We start from the raw sequence: 13,149 nt of genomic DNA, 5'->3' as shown, positions 1-13,149 counted from the left end.
CAAAAACAATTGCAAACATCATATTAAGAACATTGCCATAGTGGATAGGAAGTTATGAAGTGAGGTAACCATGAGTAGAGTTGATAAAAGAAGTGATGTTGTTACCCCTTGTAAACAATGTCTCTAGGATTTGGGTTATTAGAAATTATCAGCAAATAAACCACGCCTTCTCCCAACAGCTCCATACAGGCACGTCTTTCTGAACAAAATGCTGGCTTGAACTTAAATCTCCAGTCATGGTTTCAAAAGTCACTGTAGCTCTTTGGAAATGTTTGCTTGTGCAGCATGTTGGTATTTTTCCACGACAAAGTTCTTCCTATAGGCCCAGAAGGTGGGGAGCAGATTTACAGTTTTTGGAATAAGAAGTGGTGGAACTTCCACCTCCCAGTTGGACTAGAACATATTAGACATTTGCTCTAGTGGTCTCCCACTCACCAGGGCTAAATATTAGCTACTCTGGGTTTTATCTTTATGTAGAAGTAATCCCATATGAAGGGAGCCATAGTGTTTCTGACCCAAGACTCAGGGAGAGAATGTCTTTCCCTTTAGTCCTCTTATCCCTCGTGTTGCAAAATTGGTGACTGGCTCACGGGTCTCTTCAGCCACACCTGCACATGGCTGGGCTCGTGGGTTTAGTGACCATATATTTTATCATCCAAACTACACTTTCTGAATGGAAAGGAGCACTATTGGTAATTAGGCCAGGACAATATAAATAATAAGACACTCTTGGGCAAACTGGACATTTGGTCCTTTTAGCTCAGTAACCCCTTTCTGTGTTATCTTCAAAAAGAAAACAATTTATATTTTTTGCTATGTTAGCTCTTCTGATATTTCTGTGTTCACTACAGCAGCAGAGACGTTCAGGAGTCTACCTGCCTTGTTTTGATTTTCCTGAACCATGTGTTTTATTTTCTAATTTGGAGCATATTTTCTTTTTGATATTCAAAATCATTGTCTATTATTGAATCCTATTGAATCAGCTAAAAGACTATCTTACAAGATATTACATAAGCATCATGATTCTTTCTGAGGACTCCACCCACCAGCTAATAACTAGGGGGCAAATTAAAGGACAGAGGTGAAGCGAAGCTCTTAATGTCCACACCTGGTAATTGCATCCTTGGCAAAGCCTGAATCCTGGGTCTTTAATGGTATTAGAGTATTGCTTTCATTTTCTGTTTTTCAGCTATATTTGGGCTGTTGAATTAAGTTAGTGTTGATAGCTCTCAACATTCACAGCCTGTGTAAATGAAAGTTAAAGCTTTTTTGTCTTGCATGCCTTCCCCACTCCTGTCTTCACAGAAAAAAGGTTGGCCGGACCACAAGCGGGAATGCAAATGCCTGAAAAGCTGCAAACCCAGATATCCTCCGGATTCTGTCCGACTTCTTGGCAGAGTTGTTGTCAAACTTGTGAGTATAAAACTCGTGACATAAGCTTGGGTTTTAATTTAACAAAAGCACATGCAGTTGCATGTAGTATTCTTCTTTAAGGTTGAAATTAAACTCGCGTTAAGGCAGAAGGTGGACTATTCCAGGGAGTATCTTAAGACAAAAACGTGCCGTTTTCCTGCTAATCATGGCATCAGAGGCAGCGATGAAGCACAAGGCCCCTTTTTGAAGGCTCTGTATGTGACTTCCTGGGAATAGAGACATAAGGGCCTGTGTTTGGGGCATGAGATGTTAATGATGTCGATACCTTACCTTTATTACTTTTCTACTGTGAACTAATGCACAGGGCAAGTATATCCTTTTTTTGGTTGCTTCTCCAACTGAGATTTTAATTAGATGATTATTAATCTTATATTGAAGAGTGCTTATCTTTTTTTAAAATTTATTTACAGCCAGAATTCGGTGAAATTATTTCTCCAGTTCTTTTTCTTACCCTGCCAAAACAGCTAGTAGATTCTGTGAAACTCCCATCTAGTGACATCTTCCAGAGTCTTTTGTGTCAGGCTTTATTTGGCCTGCATATCTCTCAAATTATTGCAGGGTCCAGCTGTGTTCCGTCCCGTCGTTTATTGACTTTGTTGGCTATAAAATTTTATCCATACTTTTACATTTAAGAATGTAAAATATCTAAAACTAAGATATTGTTATATTTTAATTCCATCTAAATTTTAAACAATGGATTTGGAATACCAAATGGGTATTGTCTTTGGACTGAATATACAACAAGGTACACTATTTTCAAACATGTGCGTTGTGTTGAACTAAAAAGTGCACATTCATTTCAAAGCATTAATAAATTCAGAGCAACTTTGTCATTATGCATTTCTGTAATCAGTGGATATTTAAAGTATAATCACTATTATATGTGAGTCTGAACTTTCTTTGTACTTTCTTAATATTGAAAAGATAGAGAACCACTGTTAGAGCAGAATCACCCACAGTACCAGGTCTCAGTGTCCACCCCTGATCTACGGAATCAAAATCTAATAGAAAGCAATTCTAGCAGTCGTTACCTTATATTGAACACTTACTATTTCCAGGCCCAGTGGTAATTGCTTTACATGGTTACCTAATTTCGTCCCCACAACAACCCAGTGAATCAGATGCTAATATTACTCTTATTTCAAATAAGGAAATTGATTCCTCTTAGCTCAGTGTCAAGTAACTTACCTAAGGTTGTGCAGTTTGTAATAAAGTATTATTTTTATTCATCCATCTGCTTTTTAAATGATAATTAGTACTAAAATCCATACAATATTACAAGTGTGTGGTTAGAGCTGGGGGAAAAAATAAACGTATTAAAACTTGTAAAAGAGATTTGCATTTGGATATTAAATGGGTGGTTAAGTCACAACTTTTATTTTAACATTGTTATTGATTGAACAATATAACTCTAAGAAAAGTGATGAAGAGAAGGAATATACTGTATAGAAAATTGCCTTTGTAATAAAAAGACTGTCATTTAAATATCTAAAGATACTCAACCATATTCATTTATATATTGGAGCACTTGAACTTGTTTTTGGTGTTTTTCCCCCCTTTCCTTTATAGATGGAAGAAACCCCCTCTGAATCGGAGAAACTTTACTCATTTTATGATCTGGAGTCAAGTAAGTGATTGCCTATCAGCATTTAAAAAAATAAATTCCTATTATTTACATGCTGAGCTGCTGAATGGCTGAATGGCTTCATTTTTTAACTTTTTTTTTTTTTTTTTAATCTCTTTGTTATATGAGGAAATCTAACATTACTTATTTAATTTATTCTAGGGTAGCTCTGGCCATACAGGAATTTGTGAAGTGCCAGGTTAGGCAGCCAGGGGAGTGTAACCCTTAGTCCTGTAGACAAAATAATTTTTCTTTTGTTTCTCCCTCCCTCATTCTCTTCTTCCCACTCTTGGTTTCTTTTTGATGTCAGGAAACACTGATATGAATAGGAGTGGTGGGGGGTATGGGGAGTGTGTTCCAGGGAACATTTGGGCTCACGGGTCCTTAGGATGGTCAGGAAAGTAAAAGGTACCGATGACTTAGGCTCTCGAGAGGACAGCAGAGAGCATTGTTCTTCTCCTGAACCACCATGGCAGTGGCCAAACTACTTGGGAATAATGAACGGCTTTCCAATCTGAGTGTTAAGTCAATGAAGGGTTTATTTTCCTTGCATTTGGCTCCGATCCTCTTCACTGAGGCTTGAATGACTTCTGCCCCAAAGTAGCCAGAGCTCAGAGGATATTTGCTACACAGTTTAATATTTCTGGATGGAGACAAAGAATAAGCTCTAGTGCAGGGTTTCTGGTTGTGTCACCGGTAAGTTATTGTTTAAGAGTCACCAGTCATTAGAGAAATGCAAATCACAGCTACAGTGAGATACCACCTCACATCCATTAGGAGGGCAACCATCAAAATAAAAAAACACCAGGTGTTGGTGGGAATGTGGAGAAATTGGAACCCTTGTGCACTGTTGGTAGGAATGTAAAATGGTGCGGCTGCTATGGAAAATGGTATGGGGATGTCTCAAAATATTAAAAATAGATTTGCGATGTGACCCTGGATTCTGGTTACATACTCAAAAGAATTGAAAGCAAGATCTTAAAGAGATATTTATTCATCCATAGTCATAGCAGTATTACTCACAATAGCTAAAACATGGAAGCAACCCAAGTGTTCATCCATGGGTGAATGGATAAGCAAAATGTGGTGTGTATATATGTACATATACATATACATGTACACACATACATATATATATTATTCAGCTTTAAAATGGAAGGAAATTCTGACACATGCTACAACATGGATGAACCTTGAGGCCATTATGCTAAGTGAAATAAGCCAGTCACAAAGACAAATTACCGTATAATTCCACTTATATGAGGTACCTAGAGTGGTGAAAATCATAGAGACAGAAAGTAAAATGGTGGTTGGGTGAGGCATGAATGGAAAGTTGTTGTTTAATGGGCATACAGTTTCAATTCTACATGATGAAAAGAGCTGTGGAGATGGATGATGGTGATGATTGCGTAACAGTGTGAGTGTATTTAATACCACTGAACTGTACCATTAAAAATGGTTAAGACGGTAAATTTTGTGTTATGTGTATTGTACTGCAATTTAAAAAACAAACAGATAAGAAAAAAACAATTGGGTTAATTGTTCTGTTGAACAAGTAATTTAAAGAAAATGTGTAGACGTGACCTGAGCAACAGAGTTATGCTGTAGTTCAACTTGAGGTATTATTTCAAGTTTTAATAGAGAACTAATTATGTTTTCTTGTTCTATTCCTGCTCAGTAATTAGCATCTCTTGCAGTGAGAGTCACTATTAATGTTAGCCCTGCTCAGCAGTGGTGTCTGTCAGACACTTTGCCTTAAGTGCTCGCAAACGTTATTAATTGAATTGTGTACTCTTAGCTTTAATGCCCCTTTATGGTGAAAATTTTAAACTGAGTTTTTCAAAAGGTGATACGTCTTTGGAACTTTTCTCCTTCTGTTTGGGTTGAAGCAGCACCATAGCTTGTTTATTCAACCAGGAAACAAGTTGAAGTTGAGCTTTCTTTGGTTGATCCATGTTTTATCCCTGATGTACTGTCTAAATGACAAATTTCACCCATTTGAATGTTAGCAAAACTTTTTAGTTATCACTTTTTTTTTTTGCTTTTGAGATGATTCTGTTTATCAGTTAATCATGACCTGATTGTAAATTGTTTCATGAAAAAGTCTGCTTATATTCATTGATTTAATAATAATAAGCATTTATTATGGTTTGAACACGTGTACAGGATGATGTAGAATGTCTGGTAACACACGTCTTTACTGATTTTATTTTTAATGTTATTTCATCTGTATGTGTATTTTGTTGGCAGGTGTTTGATCTTACATTGTAGATAAACTTTTGCAGAATTTAATTGATAATGTACGTATGCTTTGTAGCTGTCAAAAAATAAAAAGGTATGTATTTACTCTCTGTCAGAATGAAATCTAGGGCAGGAAATATCTAGTTTAATAGCTATCATTGAACACCTGAAAATTATCCATTAAAAATTCACTGTGTGATTGTGCTATTTATTTTCTCTTTAAAAAAGATATTAACAAGCTGACTGAAGATAAGAAAGAGGGCCTCAGGCAACTGGCAATGACATTTCAACATTTCATGAGAGAAGAAATACAGGATGCTTCTCAGCTGCCACCTTCCTTTGACATTTTTGAAGCGTTTGCAAAAGTAAGTGTTAAGTTTGGTATCTTTACTAATGCCGTAAATCAATCCTTTACTTTTGTTTTGTTGTCAATCCATGAAAATCCAGGACACTTCATGTCTTCTATCATTCCTCTGCCTTAATGAGAATGAGAGAATATATTGCTCATATTGGAAAATGTATTACTTTTTCTGTTTTATCAGTATTCATTGGGGTGACATTGGTTAATACAATTATATAGTTTTCAAGTGTACAATTCTATAATATATCTTCTGTATATTGCATTACGTGTTCACTACCCAAAGTCAAATCTCCTTCCATCTCCATGTATTTGACCCCCTTTACCCTTTTCAATCCCCACCCCCCACCTTTTCCCTCTGGTAACTCTTGTCTGTCTATGCGTATTTGTTTGTTTGTCCTGTTCATTTGTTACTTTCAATTTTATATCCCATATATGAGAGAAATCATATGGTTCCCGACTTTTTCCGTCTAACTTATTTCATTTAGCACGATATTCTCAAGATCCATCCATGTTGTCGCAAATGGCGGACATAAGAAAAAGATGAAATACTACCATTTGCAATTGCAGTATTCTTATTAAAGGACCAAGTATATTCATTGTCAGTTCTTAAAGCATACTCAGAAAGAGTCTGTTTTATTTTCTGAAAAGAAAAAAAAGCACATTCCATTATTTCTTACTAATGGAGTTAAATTTGCCTTTGATTCATTTAGTTTTGTGGTGGTGTTTCCACCATAGAGCCTGTCTTTTTGAAGTGAAAAATTTACTGGAATGCGTTTCTTGATTAAGTGAATTCTAAATAATATGAAAATTTAACCATTTCTGATTTAAAGATAACTACCTAAAAATCTGTGTAAATGTGCCAGGTCACTGAAATCCTAGATTAGGGGTGGAACATAGGTTTACTTTAATATTTGATTTGTGGTCTCTTGATAGTGATTACTGGAAGTGCTCATTTTGGAAATGATTCTGAGGGTTTTTTGGGGATCAGGGAGAAGAATGCACCAACTGACTCTCAATCTATATCTTGATGTCCCTGGGATAGGGACAAAGGATCAGATATGCCCGCGTGACTACTGTTTGCTGTCCTTGCTTTCTTACGTATTGTGTGTTTGGATTTAAGTATCGATCACATTTTAATAAGAAGGAAAATTGTATATTTGAGGTTGATTTTGGCCCTTCTGTTAGAGTTTGTAAGGGCACATTTAATGACATATCTATCCCAGGAATATTTTTAAGGTATGTTTTGTAATCTACCTATTTTCTAAGAATTACAATGTGATTTGTGTGGTTGCTGAAAATTTATTTTTGTTTTTTCCAAATATACTTTTTATTCTGTAGGGTATGTTTTTATGATTTTCTGATAATATCATCTTAGCATTAAATTCTGATTTGACTACAATTTAAAACTGACTTTAAAATATAATCGTTACTTATAACGCATCTGAGAAATTTCTCATGTTTATTTCATATTCTTCTGGAAATTATAACCTGTAGTGGTACCATGTGTACAGTGCACACAGGCTCTTTTGATGTTAAATACTATACAAAGTAACACCTACGGAAAGTTAAAAATATACTTTATGATAACTGTAATTTCATTCGTAGTGTTAAGTCTATGGCTCTTCTGTGATAGCTGTTTCTATTGTTGGAAAATTTTCAAGTGCTAATTACTGCTGTTATTAGTATTCATGAAAAATATTGAAAAATGCTTTCTATTGCTCAGTGTCAAATGTGAATTACTCTCTTATTTCTCGTTTTTTTAAAATAATTTTACTTTCACGTATCTTACCCTGAAATTCTCTCCATGTTGTGTAGGGGGAACATTCCTTAGTATGATTAAGTGGACACATTTTTAGTAATATGCTATTCTTCTCCCCACATACTTGTGTTTGTTATTGCTACAAAAGGAGAACATATACATCTTTGGGATGTTTGGGGGTATTAGACTCATGTTTGTGATTTCTGCTTTAAAGTATAGGTTAATCCTCAGAGGAAAGCAACATTAACCTATGGCTCCTGTGCTTCCTTGTAAACGTTTCCTTAAGCTCTTATGTAAATTGTAGTTACTTTCCTGCTTATAAATTTGTCTTGAAAAGAGATCACTCCCTTCTCCTCCTTCTTGCCCCTACCTCCTTCCCTTCCTCCTTCTCCTCCTTCTCTTTCTTTTCTTTTTTCTCTTTTTTCCTCCTTCCTTCCCTCCTCTTTTTCTTTCTTTCAGAATAGAATAGTCTTAAATTAAGCTAATTGGTGTCCTGCAAACCTCAGGGAAGAGCCACTGAACTCATAACATCGCAAGTGTGTGATGATGCAGCTCATGACAAATGCGTTGGAATTGGGTGGAGAACACGGGGCAGAAAATGGCACCCTTATCTCTCCCCGTCTTCCTGGCATAGGGTTGATTAATCAGAGAGGAGAAGTGGGCATCGAAGAGTGTACCTTTTTTAAGTGCAAATTGTCAGGAGGAGTTCCATGCTGACCTGCCTTTCTCAACCTAATGAACTAACTTTTGAATTTATGGTTTGAAGAAGGTTGGCTTTCCCTGGTCTCGATAAAGAAAATCCTGTTTTATGTTTTGATTGTGGTCCTACTCAGTTATATTCATTCAGGTTCCATGAAGGTATTCGACGTGCTAAGCTTGTGTTTTAGCTTCTCTCATTGTCATTTAAGGCACAAGGAATTCTAAGAGCTTTAGTAAATTTATTTATGTCTTAATTTTAATTTTTATTTTTTGATTATGAACTTTTCAAACATACACAGAAATATAGTATAACGAACCATCATTTCACCATCACCTGGTTTCAGTGATTTTCACACTTGTTTTATATCTGCTATTTTTAATATTTAGATTTCACACAGATATTCTTTTCTTTATTTGGATTTCAAAATCTTCCTTACAATTAGTCTTTTACTCTCAAGTGTCTCTTTTGGCCATCTGAGAGGTGTTTGTTACTGAATTCCCTTTTTGAATTAAGCAGACCTATTTTTTATTTTTTTTTCAGGCTTATTGTGTGCAAAGCACTCATGATACAGGGTTATACAAATATGTGGCTAATTCTAAATCTGAAAAGTATCTGCCAAGGGAGAAAACCTTAGTGAGTCAAAAGTTCTTACTTGAGGATATCCGTATATTTATCAAACTTGCACCTGCCTGGAAAGGAAAGGGGTCAGTGGAAGATGAGAAGGTTCTTAATCCTGAGAGCATATTTCATTCCCTGCTGAGCCGATGGCTTCTTTTTTTTTCAATAGAAGGCAATGATTAATTCCTCAAAAATGGCAGTTTATATTTTGAACACTCTGGGATTTTCTATTGAAAAATAGTGTGTATCTCCTGTTGAAGTAGGTTTTCAGCACCAACCATGCTTCTGCAGCTTAAGACTTGGTTTTACTTGGAAAACTTTTCTCCCATTCCTCCAAAGACGTTAGTGTGTAGTCATGTTTTGGGGTCATAATTCCAAGTGTTCCTCTTTTCCCCCCACTTATCATCAGTATTAATCTCCCACTCCCCCCACTCCCACACGAATAGCTATTGGCAATTGGGGATTAGATTATAGGAGTTTGCTGTATAAATATATCCTATCCACTTATGAATTTGTTGCCTGGCTGTAAAAATTAAGTAGCATGAGATATGAGAAAGAGACATTTTTTCTAGAGGAGGGTATCGAAGGAGACTTCACATAGGAAGTAGAAATGAATGTCGTGCTTTTAAGAAGAGAGGATGGCGCTGAGGCACAGTTATAGACAGTGGTCTAGACATGTGGCTGGGGAATCAGGGGTGCCGACACCTCTAACCCCTGAGCTGAGGAAAATGTATTGACCTCCTCTGAAGATGTGAAAAGGTAGTTTTTACCTGTGGGCTACATATCTTAGTTACATTTAGTGATTACAATACGAGTTTGAATAAAAGGTTGATGTTTAAAATGTTTGTTGTGCATTTGGGTCATAGAAAATTTATGAGGGTAATAGCACCTCCAAGTTTTCTATAGAAGAGGGCTGCAGAGTCATGATGTGGTTGGATGGAGAGGTTGGAGGGATTTGCTTGAAGGTTTATTTGCATAGCACTTTGTTTGGTGTTGTAGCACTTAGACAGTAGTGTGTTGCTTGGGAGTATGTGGCTGTATGGAAATAAAAGTATGAGGTATGAGGAAAATGATGGCTGCCACTGACAGCAGTGAAGGTGGCCAAAGGGCGGGCGGTGCATTGGGTGTATCAGTGAGAACACAAGAGACGTGCAATTATTTATATGTTCATGAAAAAACAGAGGCCAAATTCATCTCTGCTGGCTCTTTGTCAGATTGTTTAGAGAAGACATGTGTCTCCATCTCCTACAATCCCCTCCTCCTTCCCATCCCCCACTTTTTTCCTTCTACTTCTATCTTCAAACAAAATTTCCAGATAGGTTTTGAAATGGATTTATCTTGTCATGTCAACTGCAGTAGTTTGATTGGTTTCTAAACACTTACTACACATATGAAAGGTGTATATATGAAAAATAATAAGTTTTAAAAGCTGAGAAAATTACAATTAGGAAAAATTTAAATGGGGCACTATATTTAAATACCCCTTTTCCCTGAAAATAAGACCTAGACGGACAATCAGGTCTAATGAGTCTTTTGTATCAAAATTTAATATAAGACCCAGTATTATATTATTATATTATGTTATATTATATTATATATATTTTTTTATTTTTATTTTTTATTTATTTTTTATATTATATTATTTTATAAAGATCTGGTCTTATAGTAAAACAAGATCGGATCTTATATTAATTTTTGCTCCAAAAGACGCATTAGGGCTGATTGTCGGCTAGGTCTTATTTTCGGGGAAACACGGTAGTATGATGGTTAAATGACTTTCTCAGACAAGTCAATGAAGTTCTCCCAACCTCAATTTCCTCATCTGGAGGAATAGGAATAATAATAATAATGTTAACTTCACAGATAAACGTGAGGATTACCTTTAAAGTACTTAGAGTGTCTGACACATACTATTTCTACCACTGCTGGCCTCACCTCCCAGCTTTAGTCCTATCCGAATATAAGGCTTCAGTGTTTGATGTCTCCTTGTGCTGTCATGTAGCCAAAAGTGCAGTCGACTGCTGATTGTAAACCAGAGTCTCCCATGATTGCTCTCAGTTGTGCCCTGCGCTGGTGTCTCTTGAGATGCTGAGAATTATCTGTCATGTTGAAAAGAAGTTTTGCAAATAGGAAATAGTACCTTTCCCCTAGTAACTGATTTGGTTTCAACTCATAACTTAAGTGACTTGATTTCAGCCAGTAATGATTGTGGACAGAAATAAGATACTATTTCCTGTATTCATAAGAACTGCATGATTTGAGTACTTCCTTGGGATATCACGTAGGATATGTAAAAGTAAGCTTCCTGTGACGACTGAAATGCATCTTGAAAGGATGAAATTATAAGAGTTCTTCACTTGTTATAATTCACTGAAATGGGATGGAATGTGTAGTATTTCTCTAATCCATCCCTCCAAACATACACTGATAATTATTGGTAATGGTTATTAATACTCTAAACTTAATGTCCATAGACATGGTTTTGAGCTTATTTTCTATGCACACAATAGATTTTGAAGAGATTATTATAGAAGGTTCTAGGAAAAATATATTCGTTTTTTTCCTGAACTTATATCTTCCATTTATGCATTTGGTAGACTGGACTGAGTAGAACAATGAAGTAGAAAATGGAGTAGTTGCATAAAATGTTTTAAAAAACAGACAGTAAATTGGAAGCAGCAAGAAAAAGTGACCTTGCTGACCACAAAACATATGTTACTGTTCGTGTTTCCAGAGCTCTGCAAAGTATTTTTTGACTTCATAAAATTGTACAGCTGCTACAGAATTTTTTGATTAGAAATTCCACATCTGTTTGAGATGTTCCCTCCCTTTTCCTTTCAAACAAAATAATAACTCTTCTGGTAGCATGTCATTTTTATTCTTTAGGGCACATGTGTGACCTCCAGAACTTGCCTTTCCAAACTCTAATTTTTAATGCTATTAGTGGCAGCTGGTTTTGCAATATACACTATGATTCTATAGATTTGAAAGTGAGGATTTTAGAAGGCATTTTTTTTGAACTATGATCAATTTTACATTCAGTATCATTCTTAGTAAATTCTTTTTTATTGGAGAATTCATTTTTATTAGAAAAACAACAGAGAATGTGTTAAAAGAAGACTCTTCCTAATTCATAATATGGAAAGAAATAGTAATTTAATAGTTTTGATTGAGATATGTTAGAAATAAGACAAATAAAAACAATAGTGATAGTATATTCAAGATTACATACTTGCATTTGGCTGGTATATGCCATTAGACTTAAGAGTATTAACAAATAATCTGTTTGATATTCGGCCATAACCTCATAATTTTAGTTGAGTGTATAAATCAACATGGAGAAAAAAATTACTAAATAACTGTTTTTTGGCCTTTTATTTGCTGAAGAATGGCATACCTCAGTAAAAAGCAAGAACTAAGTTGTTCATGCTATATTCAGTTTTCAATTGTAAATTTTCAGTTCTGTTGGCCCTCTCTTTCTGCATGTGCTGGTGCTTTATTACTTCAGTGTTACTGGTAGGCTAATTTGCAGGAAGGATATTACCTCCATTGTTTTGAAAGGTCAGGGGTGTATGTGTCTTTGCCACTTGGGGGTTTGAAGTTCATATAGGACCGAATTTTAGAGCTCTTTTTGTTGATCAGCACAGTAGGGTTTCAGCACCATAGCATGCTATAAAGTAGTAAAGGAAGCAATCTTTTGAATTAATAAAATGATGAATTATCTAATTACAAATTTGATGTGAAATGGCAGTATGATGACTTTCACTGCATTACTAAATGATCCCAGTGACTGATCAGACGTGCCTGGGTTCCATTAAGGAAAAATATGCCATTAAATATTTAGAGCTAAAAGCAAGCAGACACACCAGGATTGCTAACCTCCAATCACTGGGGTGCATATAGCTATATATTTTGAGGTCGTTGCTAGATGAGCATTTCTCTTGTCTGCTTGGAGTAGCTGCTGGAAGACTTAGTTATTGGGATCTGGTGTTAGTAAAACAGGAAAATAGCAAAGATGCTTAACTAACTGCATGCAGACCCTGGCATTCTAATTATGAAATGCTGATGTGTTTATGATTTATATGTTTTTTCTTTATTACAATAGATTGAATCTCCGAGTAGATTCAAGAGACAATTATTCTCACAGATATTCTTCTAAGTAAAGTGACATTTGTAGGGCACTTGGGCTTTCTAAACAAAACTAGTCATGTGTTTTTAATGATGATATTTATTTATCATGTTCTTCATTTTTAGCCATTCAGTTAGTATTTCTCTTCATTTGTGTATAAATAACCTATGCTGGGGTGTAGTATATGTTTATTGTAGTTAAAGACCAGATGCCAGCTAACTTCTGAAGTAGAGAAGGATAATTAGTAAATTCTTCATCAGCATTTTTATTTATACCTGTGTTG

General features: G+C 35.5%; 1 protein-coding gene across 1 annotated transcript in view; it reads left to right on the top strand.

Annotated features, from left to right (window-relative positions):
* SMYD3 (SET and MYND domain containing 3) overlaps window positions 1-13,149 on the top strand; it is a 555,690-nt gene that overhangs the window by 119,113 nt on the left and 423,428 nt on the right. The window contains exons 3-5 of the mRNA XM_019730893.2: window positions 1,306-1,413; window positions 3,004-3,061; window positions 5,528-5,664. Coding sequence (XP_019586452.1) covers window positions 1,306-1,413; window positions 3,004-3,061; window positions 5,528-5,664 — 303 coding nt within the window. The remainder of the gene's footprint in view (window positions 1-1,305; window positions 1,414-3,003; window positions 3,062-5,527; window positions 5,665-13,149) is intronic.

This window comes from Rhinolophus sinicus, linkage group LG12 (assembly GCF_036562045.2).
Source record: "Rhinolophus sinicus isolate RSC01 linkage group LG12, ASM3656204v1, whole genome shotgun sequence".
In the NCBI taxonomy this organism is placed as follows: Eukaryota; Metazoa; Chordata; class Mammalia; order Chiroptera; family Rhinolophidae; genus Rhinolophus; species Rhinolophus sinicus.
Note: the sequence above shows the minus strand (reverse complement) of the source record. Positions and strands in the feature narration are given on the sequence as shown.